The sequence below is a fragment of the Squalius cephalus genome (assembly GCF_949319135.1).
Source record: "Squalius cephalus genome assembly, chromosome: 3".
NCBI classification, from domain to species: Eukaryota; Metazoa; Chordata; class Actinopteri; order Cypriniformes; family Leuciscidae; genus Squalius; species Squalius cephalus.
Window position 1 is genome coordinate 15,946,078 of NC_137124.1, and position 19,289 is coordinate 15,965,366.

General features: G+C 37.1%; 1 protein-coding gene across 1 annotated transcript in view; it reads right to left on the reverse strand.

The window, feature by feature from the left end:
* The window catches only part of chsy1 (chondroitin sulfate synthase 1), a 64,260-nt gene that overhangs the window by 43,260 nt on the left and 1,711 nt on the right, over positions 1–19,289 (reverse strand). The window contains exon 2 of the mRNA XM_079866537.1: positions 16,132–16,627. Within this exon, the coding sequence (XP_079722663.1) occupies positions 16,132–16,627 (496 nt within the window). The remainder of the gene's footprint in view (positions 1–16,131; positions 16,628–19,289) is intronic.

The window sequence follows — 19,289 nt, forward strand, 5'->3', positions numbered from 1 at the left end:
TAGACAACCAAAATGAGATAAGTAACTTGGCAATGCCTGGCTCCACTGTTAAACCAGGGGACTTAAGAAGAATCAGAGCCTTTGCCAGTGAATCTTTCAGAGATACGGGACGGTATGTCCTCGATGAGACGGTTCTGAAATCATGCATGGCCGCCTGACAGTGCGGCACATCTGAGACGTGCGGTTTTGCGAAAAATTAAACGGAGAACCCAAAGTAAACGCTGAACATATTTATCTCCATGCTAGAAAAAATACAAGTAATACTTTAAGCTGTTTGCTCAGTCAGCCAGCCAGCGCTGGTAGAGACCGGGCTCCACGGCACATGAAGTTTTAATCCCTAACAAATGGATGTTTTCACCTGGTCTGAATTAATTTCAACAGTAATGTGCAGATTTTTGCAGGCCACCTCCAGCTGCGGCGAGAACGAAGCAGGCAGTCAAACTGTCTCAGGCCTCTTTGTTCCAACTGTTTGTTGTGCATTAGGGGAAAAAAAAGACTTAAAAACAAAGTCAGCTTTCACCCTGGAATGGCAGTGACCTTGACGGGAGAGCGAACCAGCAAAGTGGGCGGCTCTGAGGGCGATTAGTATAGCTGTATAGTTCTGTAATGGTGCTGCGAGCCAAGAGGCACATTAGATTTAGTGGTAATCCGAGTTGGGCTCCTGTTTCCTGAGGCTTTGCTCCTTTGCACATCTAGGCTATCTGTAGGGCCGTGGAAAACGGGGACGGAATGACAGAATTTAATCATAAGAATGGAATTTATTTTAATAGCACAGAATTTTGGCAAATTTTGGATGAAGAAATCAAATCGCAATATGGACTAGTGTCTGAATATGTTCATGTTCTGCACATCTGTGTGAATGAGCACCAGAGTTTTGTCTACAACACATACTCAAGTACACATGACGCTCATGGTGTTTTCTGCGTCTGCAGTCTCACTATATGAAGACATTAACACATGAACATTTCCAGAGCTGCTCTGAGAGTCACTCCACTTGCATCTCACCATTTTATTTAATTAAAACTATCGTCAAATACACAGAAACTGGTCTTCACTACAACCCACCAAAATAAAAGTTTTGTTTTACCAGAATTTATGATAGAAATATTACTTCTGTACAATAGAATGTCTTTCTGAAAGTAGCAGTAATGATGATGATGATGAGGATGATAATAACAATATAATTTATTAAAACATTTTAAGGAATATTACACAATTTTGCAAAAATGTTTATCATAGTAATTTAATGAAGTAGTAATCCCCTAGTGCACTTTATTTGCCAAAAATGTAAAAATAAATGGTCACCTTTTCATTTGATTAAATAAATTGTTTAAATTTTATGCATTCCATTTTGATAATAAATTTGTATTCAATCATAAACCACAGGGGGAAAAACAGAACTTCTGAAAAGATAACCCACATTTCATAGCGTCCTATTACTGTTGAAATTAATAAATTGTTGAAGTTTTATGAATTAAATTGATTAGACATGCATTTTGATTATTCACATTTAATTTAACTATTAAAATGGAATTGACAACACAAACGTAAATGGATTTCATAGGGCCCAGTATCTTCTACCGTAGGGAACCGTGAGAGGATAACCACTGTACAGATCAGGTTCAGAGGAGATACAGCACGAATCTAAACCATCAGTGAGCTTCCTTTCTGCCCTTTACAACTAATCCAAGCTTTCCCTAATCCCCTCTCCACCTTAAACAGTTCCAGGCAAGATGACACCCGTACGTCCTTTAGACACACATGGGCTGCAAGAGCCAGCGCAGCAAACTTGATAGCCACCAACACTGGAAGTCAAGAAGATCTGATGTGAAAGTCAATACAAAGACCAACTTCACAGCTGGACAAATGGCAATATCCTGATCAACTGTCTCAAGACATGGCACGCACACATTCCCATTTCATATTTACAGCGTTATTTAAACCATCATTTAAAAATTCATAAAGGCTAATAGTTATAGGCATTTGTGTCAGGCCAAAAAATATTGATCAAATTTATTAGCCATTTTGAGATTATCTATATTGATCAATTAATGGTAATTTGAGTAATTCTGTGTAATTTTCAGTTGCTATTCTAAAAAAAATATATAATTTTAAGTACATTTATTTTAAATACAAGTAAATATGTGTTTGTGTGTGTATAATTTCTCACACAAAGCTATTGTATGACTTGGAGTATATTCTGTACAAGTCATATGGACGATTCATATGATACTTTTGCATGGTTTGTGAAGCTTGAAAGCTTTAATCCCTATTCATTGCACAGAAAAAGCAACTAACAATACCATCTCCAAAAATTCTCCATGTGTTTAATGGAAGGAAGTCATATGGATTTGAAATGACAGTGTGAGGAAATGATTACATAATTTAATGTCTGGGTGAAATATTCCTTTAATGTTTCCGCTCTCACCAGCTGAGTCCAACGAACCCGAAACAAATGGTGCATCCTAACAATTCCAATTCGCTCGCACCGCCACGGGCAGAAAGTCGAGATTAAAGAACTGCTGGCATTCTGGTGGAGAAAGACGACTTCTAACAGAGGAAGAGGGTGTGTCTGGGAGCACACTGCTCTCGGGCTGTTTGGTCTCACTAAACACGGAAAGAGCAGAGACAAATGCTGACATCAGCATCTCCTTCGCTGTGCTCTTTTTCCCCCTCTCTTGGTCTAAGCTCTTTCGCTTTTTGTGTTTCTGAACTCCTCGATTCTATTCTTTGTTGCTAATTCTTCTAAGATTTCCATCACTTTTTTGCTTCTCTTTATTTTCACTAAACTGCCTCTGTCTTCCTTATCCTCATTTCATTCACATTCCTCAGTCTGACAGGAATGACAGATCCTGTCTGGTCCTCAACGAATCAGACGTGAAGAAAATATCCCATTGCCGGTACTTACAATTCCTGCTCAACGAAGCCCATTCACAAAACCACCACCATGAAACAGCCTCACTTATATCACTTATAGCTCAGAAATGTTTGAAATATAAACATACGATGAGGGTTTATTACAAATGAATGACACTATATGAACAAACAGGCTACAAAGAATGTAACGAGTTTGAAGTTGTGTTATAAGCCCCAATCTATAGACTGCAATATCCAGAACATTCAATTGCTAACAATTATTAGCCATTCTGTGTAGCTGCATGAAATTAGCTTTGTCACTGTAATGGCCAAAAACATTTGATGTTACACAATTTATAAGTGAAATTCTAGGTGAAATGCGCTGGGGTTGTGGACACAAGATGTTCAGAGTTCATTTAGAGTGTTCACACATAAGCCAAAAATTTTGCAAACTGCTCTGAAACTAATCAAAACGTCACCCCTAAACTGAAAGAAACCATAACTGAGTGTGACATGAATCTTCTTGCACAATTTAGGACAATGCAAGCAGCATGAATCTGTCGTTCCTCACTAGCGTCATCTCAGCTTCAAGGACGTTCTCTCCACTCGCAATCTCCTTCAGCCCAGCATTCGACCTGCCAAAACACTGCAAAAGCTGCTGATGAGGCACAGTGTGAGTCATTTACATAAGATAAACATCGACCCTCACACTAGTCGACTAGTAAAAACAAGTAGTTGTGCAACACCCTAAAGGAACTCAAAGATTTGTCCTCAGACTAATGTGGAAGAGAAGTGTTAGTGCTTGCCGCTTCATGATGAATAGTAATTTTGACCCAAAAAACAGAATCAGCATCCTTTGTATTTTCACAAAAATGTTGTCGACACATTGATCAGCTGCTCTTTTATCCCATTTAATGATCCGTTTTGAAAAGAAAAACAGCAGCTTTCAGTGCAATCAAATATTAAAGACCCTCCAGAATCTCTATTGTGAGTTTTAAGTGGTCTTCAAGTGAACGCTGAGTCTCATTTAATTGCTTTGGTAGTAACGCACGTCGCTGGCCAAACACACTTCAGGCGGGAGAGAACAAAACAAAAAACGCACAAAATAAAGGCTCAGCAAATCTGCATCACAGATTGTGCATTTAAAGGTAGAGTTTAGTCTGTCTCTGACTGGACAAACTTGGACGAGAAAAAGAAAGACAAAAAAAAAAAAAAAGAGAAAAAGAGAAACAAAGCAATCGTGCCAAAGGGGAAAAAAACAGCCCAAACAGGAAAAGGTAGCTCCTGGATTGCCTTTGGAAAGAGCAGCAAAGCTCTTAATAAGCCTGCTGGTGGAAATGAGGGGTTCAAATGGCACACTAATGGACTTCCTCTAAAAGAAAGTGTCAAACGGCAACAAACGGCTGTGAACATGACCAACAAACCACCCACTGAAGCCAGGGAACACAAAGAGACTGCCAATGAAGCGTTATCTCCTGCTATTGATATCTGAAGACACTGTAATTCCTCTCACTAAGAGCAAGACGAGGATTTTACACACATTAACTTTGTAGATATTTAAAGACCCCAGTTAAAAGCTTAGTAAGTCAAGTAATTAACAAAGCATGAGATATGAGGCTTACTGCACTGAAACATCAGCTTAAAAATACAATTTCTTTAAAAATACATATTTTTTAATATATAAACAAATATTTTAATGAATGAGAATAAAATTAACAAATAAATACAGGTTTATTAAATAAATATTGTTTAAAAACAAATGACCATTTTAATAAAAAAAATTTAGTAAATAAATATAGGCCAGGCCTACATATTTTTAATATATAAATATTTTAAATAAATACATTTAAAGGCACACTATGCAAGATTTGTACCTTAACATAACAGCTTCGAATCATTTCGATGGTAAACAAACTCGTAGTAGGACGAATCATCCCGATAGCAAAGCAGGGGGGGGAAGCAATGCAGGTTTGAGAGGTGGCGCCCCGACAAATCTAGCGAGATTGCTAGACTTGCTTTACGGCACGACGTCACATACATCAACAACATATGAAGCAGCCTCTATGGAAGACACTAGCACGCATTTCAGACGTGAATCATGGCAGAGTCGACGAAGAAAACGAAGAAAGCGCGGTCGGAAGAGTGCAGAGACGGCTCTGCGTGAGTGGTATTTACGACAGTGACGTTAAATACAAGTACTCCACAGCGACTCCGTTTGAGAAAATGGAAACTGCATAGTGTGCCTTTAAATAAATATTTTTAATAAGCAAATATATTAGATATTAAAGTAGTTTTCCACATCCCTGCAGTGCAAGATAAAAACACCTGTATCTGTACAGGAACAAGACAAAAGCAGCAAACACTACAGCGTTTAAATAAGATCTTCACTGCGGCAGTGTCAGACAACAACTTTCTCTTAAACAGGGTCTTTAGAGATGTGCCAACTATTAACAGCTTAAAACGTACAATATTACATCACAACTTATGTTACCCAATTCACTTACAAACTCAAAACGGCTGTATTACAAAATAACTTCCAAATGTCAGGAGCTACATGAACCATCACTATATAATCATGTACTATCGAATGGAAAAAGAATGCAGCTTCTGTTTAATACTAATGCAACCCATATCCAAATCTACAGAGAACCTGTGTGAGGACCCGTACTTTGCGCAAGTTGCCAATAACAGGCCAGTGTCCTGCAAGGTAGACAAGCTTCAACGACAAACATCTGAGTGTATAACTGAGGGTGTAATGTTTAGGGATTTTGAAGCACGAGGCGATCAGTCGTCAGCTAGCAGTGAGCCAGTCATTCCCTCAGCATTCCTGAAGTGGCACACACTGAGCTCGCTGTGGGAGAGAAACGCAGAAGAGACATGAAGTTTGCGTATTTAAAAGGGGCCACAATTAATATATCAAGACCATTTTCAGCCACTTTGATCCTTATAATTAAGCTTTTTGCTACTGTATAAGACATCTATCTTTGCATATTTTATAATAACCCAACATGCAAGGTCATGTAAATGCCCTAAATGGCATGTTTGCCATATTACCATGGTCTCAAAACTCGTATTAAAGGGTTCCTTCATCTTTGCAACACAAATGAAGATATTTGAATGAAATCTGACATTTCTGTCCCTCCACTGACAGTCCATGCAACTACCACTTTGACGCTTCAAAAAGTTCTTGAATTGAGCGGTTTTGTCCAAATTTTCTAAAGAGGCACGATTAATTTATATGATGAATATATTTAATTTAGGCTATTTAATTCAATAAAGTCTAAAATTAAATCTGAAATAAAGCGATTAAGTCTCTTTAGATCTCTTTATTAACTTTTTGAAGCGACAAAGGGGTAGTTGTGTTGATGTCAATAGAGGGTCAGAAATCTATCAGATTTAATTTAAAATGCCTTCATTTGTGTTTTAAAGATTTGGAACAAACTGAGGGTGAGTAAATAGGGTGAACTAGGGTGAACTATCACACACAAAAAAAAAAAAAACACTAAATTTTACTGGTAGAACTCAGTATTGTCAACACTAGTACTCAATATTAAAAGTACAAAAGAAACAGGAAATATAATAGGATAATAATGCATTAAAATACTATGAATGAGGTAGAAAATGAGAAATGAGGTACGGATGCCAATCCTCCAGGCATCCAATCAAAGCGAAGTATGAGTCACATCATACTTCCTCTTCAGTCCAATGTGTCGGACTCGTGCAAAAACGGCCCTTTGCACACAAGCCTTTTTTGTGCAGATCAGGTCATTTGCTGGATCACCTGATGACTGAGTGAATATGCATTTCCTTCATCTTACCCTTTAACTTAAAACAACTGAGGAACAAAAAAAAAACCCCACAGATTTACAAAACCCTAACTAATTGAATAAGAGTAGCAGTTGAAAGCAAGGCGAGGTAAAAAATAGCAGTGCCACAAAGACGCTCTTGTTCGAGGGTTTCTTGATGAAAACAGAGGGCAAAAGAGCAAAAGAGACACAGAGACAGGCTTATAAAGATAGCGTGGGTGTGACAGCATCTCTCGGGGGGAGGGGCCACGTGTCAGACCTGACAGAAACCGATGCTGTTGGTTTGCATTTGCATTAGCCGTACTTTGGCATGACTGGCTGTTGGCATGGAAACGACACCACCAAACCACAAAAACTCCACTCAGTCCACACAGAGGGGCGTCCGTACGCTTAATGCTGCATACAAATCCTCCTTCTTTCCAACTAACAGGTTTATGACATATATAATCAATGTAAACATCTTAAAAGGTCAAGGGAAAACAATTCAAACTTCAAATAAGTATTGTGTAAATGAATATTAATTTGAGCAAATGATTAGACGCTGCTCTTTTTTTTCTTTTCTTTAAATAATCCTGAAAAAAAAAAATGTATCACTGTTCTCACAAAAATGTTAAGCAGCACAACCGTTCTCAACACTGATGAGAAATGTTTTAAATCAGCAGCAAATCACAAATTAGAATGATTTCTGAAGGCTCATTTATGAAGACTGGAGTAATGATGCTGGAAATTCAGCTTTGCACAACAGGAATACAGTTATGCTTTAGAAAATTTTGTAAACTGTAATAATATTTCACTACCCGTAGGTTGACGTTACGGTTGCCAATAAGTTTCAGAAGCAGGAGCAAGTTATGTAAAAAAAAAAAGGGTTATTAAGACAAACATCACATTCTTTGCAATGTCTATTCAGAAAGTAAATATACCAAGTGGGGGCTAAAACAGGCTGAGATTGTTTAATCGTCTAAAAAATACTAACTACTGAATTTCTCAAAGATATAAGTTAACCATGAGCGGAACAGACCAGTATGATAATACAATGTGAGTTTGTCCACTCAAAGGGCGACACAAACTTGGAAGCTATTTGTGTTTACGAATGAGATTGAAACAGTAAGCAATCTGACTGATAAAGCACACTACACAATTGCCAATTACTTTTCGTATCAGTAATGCAATCGTATCAGTACGCAAACAGCTGGAGAGATGTTTATGGCTGTTACTCCACAGAAGGAGCATTTCAAGCTTGCTGGCTTTCATGCTCAAGCAAACCCCTTTAACCACTGTTTGTATTTATTTTTAAATGATGCTAGTTAACATTTATTTGCTCATTGCAGCTATAATTTTAGCATCCTGCTCGGGTGTGCGCAGAGGAGCAACAGAATAAGACATACATGAGTCCAGCGGCCACAGGATGTCTGAAAATACATGAGGTTTGCCACATACACAGCAGTCTGCCGCGGAGAACTGAAATAAGTTGTGAACCAAAGAGACAGAGACACCTCAACCTTTTCATTCTGAATGTGAAGATCTACACGTCACATTTAGTTGCTCCTTGTTAGACAGACAAATTAAAAATGTGCTGGAATGTCTGGGGAAAAATACCATCAGAACTGGTAAAACCTAATTAAAGGGTCAATAATAAAGGTCATGACTTGGAAAAAAAGACCATCGGCGAACCCATTCAAAGCTCTGACAGAGTCAAAGAACGAACTATGGCTCCATCAACTAATAAACCCTGAGGAAGTAGGTGAGCAAAGCTATGAATAGCTAATATTGTAACTTTAACAAGTTAAAGAGGCCAAATCAAATTAAGCTCACAGGATATGTTTAATATGATTGACTACTTATTCTGGGTGCTATCAAGGTCAACTGGGCTTCAACCCAACCATTTACAAATGATAAGTGTTTCAAACTCTAGTGAGCTGCCTAGCTAGTCTACTGTCATCTAGACAGAAGTTATTTATTTATTTATTTATTTAGGACAAAAGACAAGTATACACTACAGTTAAAAAGTCAGTAAGATTTATAATGTGTTTAAGTCTCCTATGCTTACTTGATCAAAAATACAGTAAAATTGTGAAAGATCATAATTTAAAAGAACTTTTCTATTTGAATAGATTTTAAAAATGTAATTTATTCCCGATGCAAAGCTGAATTTTCAGCATTATTACTCTAGTCTTAAGTGTCACATGATCCTTCAGAAATCATTCTAATATGCTGATTTGCTGCTCAAGAAACATTTCATATTATTATCAATGTTGAAAACAGTTCTGCTGCTTCATATTTTTCAAGAAACTGTTAATTTTTTTAGGATTCTTTGATGAATAGAAAGCTCAAAATAATAGCATTTATTTGAAACCGAAATCTTTTGTAATGTAAATGTCTTTAGAGTCACTTTCAAATGCATGCTTGCTGAATAAAAGTATTAATTGGTTTAAAGTTTGGGGATTCAGTAAGATTTGTTTAGTGTATTTACAGCGAATTCTTTATTAGCCTTATCCATGAAAGATATAAACCTGCCTTAGATTGGAATTGAACGGAGTATGTTGACATGTATTGAAGGCACGGTGCCCATGATAGATTTTGGAACAGATAGAATATAAATGCAAATTCAACTGAAAAACAAAATTCCATCCATTGTTATAATGCCACAATGATGCATAAAAATTCACAAGAACCCAAGAATTGTTTTATTATTATGGTGGACAAACATTGCGGGTGAAGTTTCGAGCCGGCACAAACTATTTGTGCTCTTAAGAAAAGCTTCACATATCTGCGCACTGCCTCCAATCCTCAAAATACTAAAACTCAGTGCAATAATGACCCATCTCGCATAGATCTCCGAAAAAGATTCAATGAAAATGGCCACAAAATACAGGACTGGACTGGCAGTATAATTCCGGGCTTCGCCGAGTGGCAAGAAATAGACGCAACTACAGGCGTTTGTTTGTTAGAGCTCGAAGAACAGAATATGCGTGTGGGAGGCTGACTTCCTGTGGATGTCTGAGCAGAAAAAGAAACTAAAGTTTTTTTGACACTATGTGACACACTATGTGACACACAGAAGAAGGTGAGAGAATGGAGGCCCTGGATCATGAAGCTGTTTAAGTTGCTGTGAGGCAGAGAAAAAAGAAAGAAAAAAACAACAACAAATATCTCAATTTTAGCCATGTATAAAACACACAAAAAGTTTTTGCTGTGAAATGGCTTTTAAAAAATATTTTTTTCCCCCAAACATTAGGTACCACAATTTCAAACAAAGGTCAACATGAAATCAAACCTACTTCCTAAATACATGTTCCTGGAACAATTCTTTGGAACAAATGAAATCAAAAAAGTTTTCCTTTATATTTAAACAAAACAATGATCAAAATTATATTGGTTGACACTATTCAAGATCACATTTACCAGTGTTCATACACTATATGGCTACCCTTTATGACACATATCTGTGGTCACACCGACAAGTTTCACTTCTGGTCTACTGAGCATGTTTGAAAACTCACAGATAGATGCAATCATTATTACACTGGAAGCGGAAGCTGTTAAGTTACGACACGACGCCAACATGGGGATAGATCTCAAAATGACTTGAGACCATTGTTGGTGACCAGACAGTCATTTCATTCTCAGACTCTGTGAAAGTGACATGTCATCACGACACGAGGCTCACTGAGAAAAAGACAGAAAAAGATTCTAAATGATAATATGAGATCAAAATGCACCAAATTTACTTGATTAAAAATAAATGCTCCGGTCTTACTGTGGAAAAGAAAGACAAGTATGGTTAATGTTTTTGAAAGAAGTCTCTTATGCTCAACAAATCTGAATTTATTTGATCAAAAAAAGTGAAACATTATAGTAATTTAAAATAACTGTTTTCTATTTGTATATACTTTAAAATGTAATTTATTCCTGTCTTCAGTGTCACATGATCCTTTAGAAATCATTCTAATATGATGATTTGCTGCTCAAGAAATATTTTCATTGTTGAAAACAGTTCATATTTTTGTGGAAACTGATACATTTCTTTCAGGATGCTTTGATTAACAGAAAGTTCAAAAGAACAGCATTTATTTGAAATAGAAATCTTTTGTTACATTACAAATGTCTACTGTAACTTACAATCACTGCACTTTTGATATGATTAATGCATCCTTGTTAAAAAGTATTAATATTTTTTTTTTCAAAAAAGTTTTTTACTTTAGCAACACTGTGTCCTAACTACACTGAACTACACTAAAATTCAGCATTTTAGATTCACTACACTGAACAAAATTATAAACGCAACACTTTTGTTTTTGCCCCCATTTTTCATGAGCTGAACTCAAAGATCTAAGACTTTTTCTATGTACACAAAAGGCCTATTTCTCTCAAATATTGTTCACAGATCTGTCTAAATCGGTGTTAGTGAGCACTTCTCCTTTACCGAGATAATGCATCCACCTCACAGGTGTGGCATATCAAGATGCCGATTAGACAGCATGATTATTGCACATATGAGAGAAATAGGCCTTTTGTGTACATAGATCTCTGAGTTCAGCTCATGAAAAATGGGGGCAAAAACAAAAGTGTTGCGTTTATAATTTTATTCAGTGTAGTGAATCTAAAATGCTGAATGGCTAGGATAAAATTCAGATTTCATGGAAGAGACCACTATCACATTTTGACAGGTTAGGGAATAGCTTTAAATGCATTACTAAATTCATTCCTTATTTCATTTCATGTTGGGAAGGTCTATTCTACAAAGACAATGAATGAACAGATAAATAAATGCACTGACAGTTTAGTGACACAAGGGTCATAAATCAAGGCACACATGGGGAAAAATGTGGAACCCAATATTGGCTTTCAGCTTCCGTTTGTGTCGTCGTTTACAGCTGTTTTCCGAGCAAACAGATGGGCTGACAACTAAATAATGGCTGAAGAATGGCTTGTCAATATCAATCAGAATGTGAACGATCACTCAGTCACATGACAGGAGACAAAACGCCGTACAAAACGACATGTGATGAGCATTTTGCATTGTTCTTGCTTGAGGGCTTTTCTCTATTTTCAATGGAACAAACTACCACTTTACAACGCTCTTAATTGGCACATTTGTTGGAATAACGGAGACAGTTCTTCTTTCAGTTGTAATTTGGGAGCAGAAGTCTCACACATCATTTAGAGAGAACATATGTGACAATATAATTGGTGTAAAGATTAGCCAAACTGCTCTGCTGAATAAAGCACAGCCCTTCACTACCTTTTTCTAGCTGAACTTCCACATTCAGTGTCTACTTTCAATAACAGACTCAAAAAAGGGATTTTAAGGACTTTTCCTGAGAGCATGTTACACAACAACTCTCTCTGTTTTACTAAAAAGCACAACAAAACAATGGAAACTTCAATATTTATCATTAAAGCATAAGCTAGGTTTGGACTCTATCAGAAACTATCAACAACTGTTCTAACAGAAAATGTTTGGGATTACTATTATGAAGAAAATAATACTTTTATTCAGCAAGGATGCATTAAATTGACAAAAAAGTGACATTTGTAATGTTACGAAAGATTTCTATTTCAAATAAATTATGTTCTTAAAAAATTTCTATTGATCAAAAAATCTTGAAAAAGACAAAGGATACAAAAATGGTTTTGGTTTTACACAAAAATATGAAGCAGCATAACCGTTTTCAACATTATTGAAAATAAGAAATGTTTGAGTGCCAAATCAGCATTTTAAAATATTAGCCTATATAGAAGCTCTACATTATTCTTTTCAGCTTTGCAGTCACAGGGAGAAAAAAAAATTCCCTATTCATATTATATACTATCATTTTAAATTGTATTTATTAATAAAGTCAATTAATTAAATTATTAATAAATACACTTAAATATAATACAAATATTTTATGAAAGGCATTATATATATATATATATATATATATATATATATATATATATATATATATATATATATATATATATATATATATATATATATATTAATTTATTTATTTATTTTTTAAATCGCTTTTACTTGTTGAGCGTAATAATATTTGTTCAAAAACATAAAAAATCTTATTGATCCCAAACTTCTGAAGAAGGGTAGAAAATCACCACATAATTTTATTTATCTGTCACTTCCGGCTGAAACAGTTCTACTGTCGGAAATATTTACCATTGAAGCGGACACATCAGCAGGACTGGCAGACACATAACGGTTATGTTTAGACACTAATATGCGGAAGGCAGCAACCAGGACAGGACAAGGTCAGCGAGCGAGAGATACGAGAGCAGCTGCGAGAAGGTTCCCGGATCGGCACGTTTAATATAACACAGGTGACAAGACTCTGGTTGAGCACTGCTAAGGTTTGACATCACTGGTTAGGTGTTAAAAGAATTAGATAAAAGAGTGTCTGTCCGTGCAAAACTCGCCTCCACAAGGTGGGTGGTTGCTTAGTCAGGACCAAGTCAGAAAAGTCCACCCACACGTCTCTATGACCCTGTTTACACCTGGTATTAAGATGCATTTAGTCGATCGGATCACAGGTGTAAACGGGGTCTAAAACGTTTTAAGCTTGTCCACTATGAGGAAGTCGAAAACACATTTGACCAGATTGCTCTCCGTTATATCGAAAGATAAAAAAAAAAAAAACCATAGACCCTTCCCTCGAAGAAATCACGACAGAAATGTAATCCCTCGTCTACTTGTGATCCGATCGACCAAAACGCATCTTAATACCAGATGATACAGCCTATCTGACCTCTAGATATGGCTCGCGTCCCTCATTCAATCGAGGAATCATTTTGTGTCCGTAGCAAAACTGTGCAGGGTGAGTTAAGGTCCATTCACACCAAGAACGTTAACTATAACGATAAAAACTATATTAGATTCTACAGCAGTGCACGATAACGCTCCGTTTATTATAAACGCACTGCAGTTCTGTCACTTTAAACGCTCAAGCTGTTTAAAGCAGAATGGATTCTGATTGGCTGTTAATGTTTATTTAGTTAATCAGCTAGAAAAATGATAGTTATTGGTGTGAACAATATGCAAACAAATTAGTTGCTCGACAAATTAGTTGAGATAAACAGCTGAAGAAAACATGACATTTTGTTATACCCGCTTAAATTGAGCGCAGGAATCATCTCAAGTACCCGCGAGCCCAAAGCGGAGGTCAGATGAGACTGTTTGCGCTCTGGCCATAAACAAACAGAAGTTGAGCGGCAGCACAGACAGATACACATCTGAAGAGCTCCAAACAGACAAAGACGCTTAATATCAGTATTTAAGGGAGAAACAGGCTGCCGTTTTGAGCCGAGAGGTCTTTGAGGTCACTTTTACGAGGCTGACGCTCTCGCAGGGCCCGTCGAGACTTGCAGCGCAGTAGGTCTTGGCCGATTCCATAAAGAACCAGAGGCAGAATGCTCCAACATTAATAGCAGGTTGCCCAGCTGTGCCGTCTCTAACTAATCCTGCAAGGCTGTAATTAAAGCACACATCAAATGCGCATTAAAGTCCCAGCGGCCCCAGTCACAGGGGGGACTCGTTAAGACTCAGAGGTTCCAATTCCGCCCCATTCCACAAGCCGAAAAAGATTCATGGAGCACCTCTGATAACTTTCCAACCCTTTAATTTTTCCATTTTGCAAATTTGTGAAAAGCGATGTCACATTTACAGTGACGAATTGCGCATGTGGCTCCTTCATCTGGAGCAGATGGAAAAAAGGGTAATCTTGCCTTGACGGATGGTCTTGGTAGACTAAACGATACGCAAAGACTCATTTGAGACGGTGGAGAAAAATGCTAAGTGCTGTACTCAAAACTAGCAGAAAAAGGGAAAGTGCAGCCACATCTATTAAAAAAAAAGAAAAAAGAAAAAGAAATCCAGATTAACAGCACAGAAAGATCCACACAAAATATCAATACTCTTCTATAGTTTCCTTTCCCATAGCAAACACCTGAAGTCATGCCTCACATTTCACCCCAAAATCAAATAATATTTTTTGCCTGATAAAGACTATTTTAGGACCATAATGTTTTGCATTGTAAAAATTATTCATGAAAATTAAGCACATTTTCCTCCTCAAATTAGTTACCTCATTACTGTAACGCATTACAGTATTTTTTATTTTAGTACTCTTTGAGATGTATTTACATTACGATGATGATTGGCAGTGGAAAAGGTTCTTAATTTTAATGAAAATAATTGTATAAATGTGTTTGTCAATATATATATATTTTTATAGTAATGGGTAGCCTAACACTTTCCAATAAGGATCCATTTGTTAACTACATTAGTTAAAATAAACTAAAATAACAATAAAATATACTTCTAAAGCATTTATTCATCTTAGTTCATGTTAATTTCAACATTTACAATTACACCATTAAAATTAAAGGTTGTATTTGTAAAAAGAGCTAACGATGAACAGCTTAATTTTAAACTTAAAGATCAATAAATACCGTAACATGTATTGCTCATTGTTAGTAAATGCACTAACTAATGTTAATTAACTTATGGGATCTTATTGTAAAGTGTTACCCTGTAATGGCATGGAATAAAAAAAAAGTAAGAAGAAAGTAATAGAAAGTAATAAATCATGAAGAATAATTGCAATTACAAAAGAAACTCAAAAGGAAAGCATCCATAAAATTTCCAGTAATGAGAAATGGAAAAATCTGCTTAAAAGTCATGAAAACGATGCAAAAACTGTAATGGTCCTAAAAAAGGATTCATTTTCTTTATGCAATTAAAGAAAATTTTTAGTTGTTTGTGAAATATGACAGACATGTTCTCTTGACAGGTTGCATGAGATTCACCTGGATGCAAATGGCCCGTCTCAGTTCTCAGCAACTCGGTCTGCTCACAAAAAGAAAAGGGGAGAATGTGGCCATAACAGTATGATGATGATGATGAACTTCATCCACTGGAGAGACTATGATTCACCTCTCCAAGGTCAGAGGTCACCCTTTCAAAAAGTCAGTGTCTAAACTCCAAAGCTCCATTTCCTCTGAGTCACCCCATAACGGCTTTGATAAAACAGCTGATCTAGAACAATGACAAGACACAGGCTATGTTCCCGTTTGAACACATTCCACTATTCCAGCTCTCTCTGTAATACCTGGCCAGGTATCGCCAAAATCCTTTGAAGGATCAAAGCCTGCCTGGGAGTTTTGATAGTGAAAAGAAGAACGCAGCCCTTTTCTGCTTCGCTCCAACCTATAATTTTCAGTACCCGAAAATTGCAGCTCTGAGAGTTCAATGAAGAGGCTGATTTTCGAACAATATGCATTATAAACCTCGAGCCTGAGCTGCAGGAAATATAGGACACTAATAATTATGCAAAGGGTGCCCTGCTCTACTTTGGTCATGTGATCACAATGGTTTGGCCCTGTAATTATGCGCACACACACACACACATAAAAAAAAAAACATATCCAGGTGTATTGTACGTTACGCCCCACAAACTTCATCTCGTCTTACCTCATAGGACCAGACGCACTGCACCCCGGCGAAGCGGCGCACGCAGCGGCCCACCTCCACGTCCTCATGGGTGGTGTACATCTCCTGCAGGCACTGGCGGATGTGGGGCACCATCCTGCGCAGCACCTCACGGCTCATGATGACGCCAGGGCCGCCCATGCAGAAGTTCTCCCCCGGTTCCAAGGCCAGCTTGCCCAGTTCGTCGCGGGCGCCCATGCCCGTCTGGCCAAGAAAGATGGCTTCGCTGCTGTTCAGACTCCTCAGAAAGCTCTCCAGCTTCTCGCTTTTGATGTAGACGTCGTCGTCGGCTCGCATGAACCACTCAAACTGGTCCAGGTAGTGGTCATGCATGTACTTGAGCATCATGAAGGACTTCTTCTGAGGAGGGTACGAGTCGTCCACGTTCTGCAGAGCCACAATGGGGATTGGGATCGTCGTGTCAGAACCCTCGCTGGAGAAAAACTCCACTTTGCCTGGAACAGACTTGGCCCAGGTCCTACATAACACAAAAAAAGGAGAAATAGGTTCAAAATTAGTGATCGATCGATCAATAAATTGGCCTAGGGGTGGGCGGTTTGACCAAAACCTTACATCATGTTTACAGTATATCACAATATAATAGTTATTTGTGCTGCAAACTGAGCCACAAAATGTTTTAAATATAACTGTTTTGTACGGTCTATATTACTCAAAAAAAAGAAAAAAAAAGGTTAACAATAAAAAGCTTAATTTAGTTTTAATTTTTAGTTTTAAACCAAAATTTAGTTTTTTTATCAAGTGAATTTTGAGGAAATATTATTTATTTAAGCAATTTTGTTAACAAATTCTCACATCATCATTAAATTATCAGGAATGTGATCAAGAACAAAAAATTGACAACAATTTCCCTATTTAACATGGCTAAACAACAACAGTAATTATTATTTTAAAATTGTATTATTTAAAATAAAACATATAGATAATAAATATAATAATATAACAATAATATTATGTACCGTAAAATTAAACAAGTGTTTCGTATTATTATTAATCATAATAATGTTAAATTACAATAGTAATATTTATGACTGTCTTCATTTCTTTGCTGTCAAAACGTTCAATTCGGGCTTTTATTTTTGGGAAAAAACCATAAGGAAACCTCAAAGCTTTGTTGACAACAGATTTATAAACAATACTAATTGCAATTTTGTGAACACTGTTGGTGCATGTTGCGGTTTAAAATGCACGTTATCAAACTCAGCGCTTGCAGAGAGCAGCACGCACTTCCGAAGTCCGAACCGAGCCACTCCGGGACACTGAAAACCCTGGATCATGAGCTGCTTGTGTGTAAATGAACACAGTATTGCGCATCACTCTGAGATTTACACGGTTCACTTTGGTCATATTAGGTTGAAAAATACCTAGTATTTTTCATAGGTTGGAAAATATATATATATATATATAAAAAAAAAAACCTTGGTTAAGCAGCACTATTCAGAATATATTGACATGAGCACCTGAAGACTTGAGTAAATAACAAAGCCTCGAGTTATTATCAGAATGACGAAAAGATTGCGCAACGAACAGCGTTAGGATGATTCAGATGGTTTTAAAACAAAAAGTCCCAAGCTGATTAACTATAAACATGTGAAACGAAAACAGATAAACCAAATGCAGCACTCAACACAAGCATAAAATGCCAAAAGCTTCATTGTGCCACGACCCTGAAGTGTAGGAGGACGCTTGCAGCAACTAAATCAGTTCAGCAGAGCTTCAGAGATGCACTTAATTTAATATTGCAACATTCCTGTCCAGACACTCAAGCACGAGTCTCTAAAATGCACTTGTGTCCCGCATGTCAGCACGTGGAAAGGCTGCACTGTTTTTGTTCAGATAATATCCCCTCTTCTTGCCAACATCTAATTTTACCAAAACCCTGCTTCCTGTTCTCTGCAACTAAAGAAGGGGAATCCAAAGATACAGTGTTAACCTTTTGCATACTTCTGCAGTGAAGAAGACATGGGCTGCATCCGAAATCGCATACTTCCCTACTATATAGTGGCATGCATGTGACAAAAGTAGTATGTCTGAATTCATAAAAAAGTAGGCAAAAAATACCCGGATGACCTACGTCTTTCAGCGAGATTCTGAAGTGTGCATATGATCGACACTTTACTATCCCATGAGGCCTATCCCGGGAGAGGATTTGTGAATGGAGGTGAAGCGACGCAACTGACACTGGTAGGTCACGTGATAATGACAACATGACGAATGCAAAACGTCCAGATTACATTCATACTATACAGAACATACTTTTTTTAGCGGTTGTGAAGTAATTACTTTTTCAAAATAAGTACCTACTCAAGAGAGTTTGCGATTTCGGACACAGCCATGGCGTCAGTCTGATATCACCACTGAAAGCAGGAGAAAGAGCCAGCCAAGCTTTGCTTTGATAGACAACCTTTTTCATTTTCTAGCACGAAATAAGCATTCAGTAATCTTGCCTGCATATGCTAATCAAATAATGCAATTAAACAACTGAGATTGCAAACCAGGAGAAATAATAGTTTAGCAATCCTTTGAGAACACATTCTCTAGATTCTTTGGATCTTCAAATTGCTCCTGTGGAGAACTATAAGGAATTAATTGTAGGAAATACAGCAACAAGAGAATCAGCCATTGTAAATACATCAGTGATGCTCTGGCTTTTCCACCAAGGCAATTCACCCCAAAAAAACTGGCAAGGAAATACTGCTGATTAAACGTATGACATAAATGCTTGCTTCAGCACAACTCTGTCCTCTCCATCCTTACACAAATTACCATGGTAACCACCATAGTCTCCACCAAAGTACCATACAAATACTATTCCTAAAATAATAATGTGGTATTAGCCTAAAATGAGAGGAAGACCATGGTGATTCTTCATAAATGACTGCGTTTAATAACCTATAAAACCCCACAAGCGGAACTAATACAACAGATGAAATAACACGATTCAGCATAACCCTGTTCTCTCACTCCCAATCCTTACTGTGATTTACCATGGTAATCACAGTCTCCACCAAAATACCATTGGGGTTTTGGGATTTGGCATAAGTGTTATCAAATATAAGAGAAAGAGTCTGAAGGCTTTCACATTGTTTGAAGAAGATCCCGTATTAGTTATTATATGATTA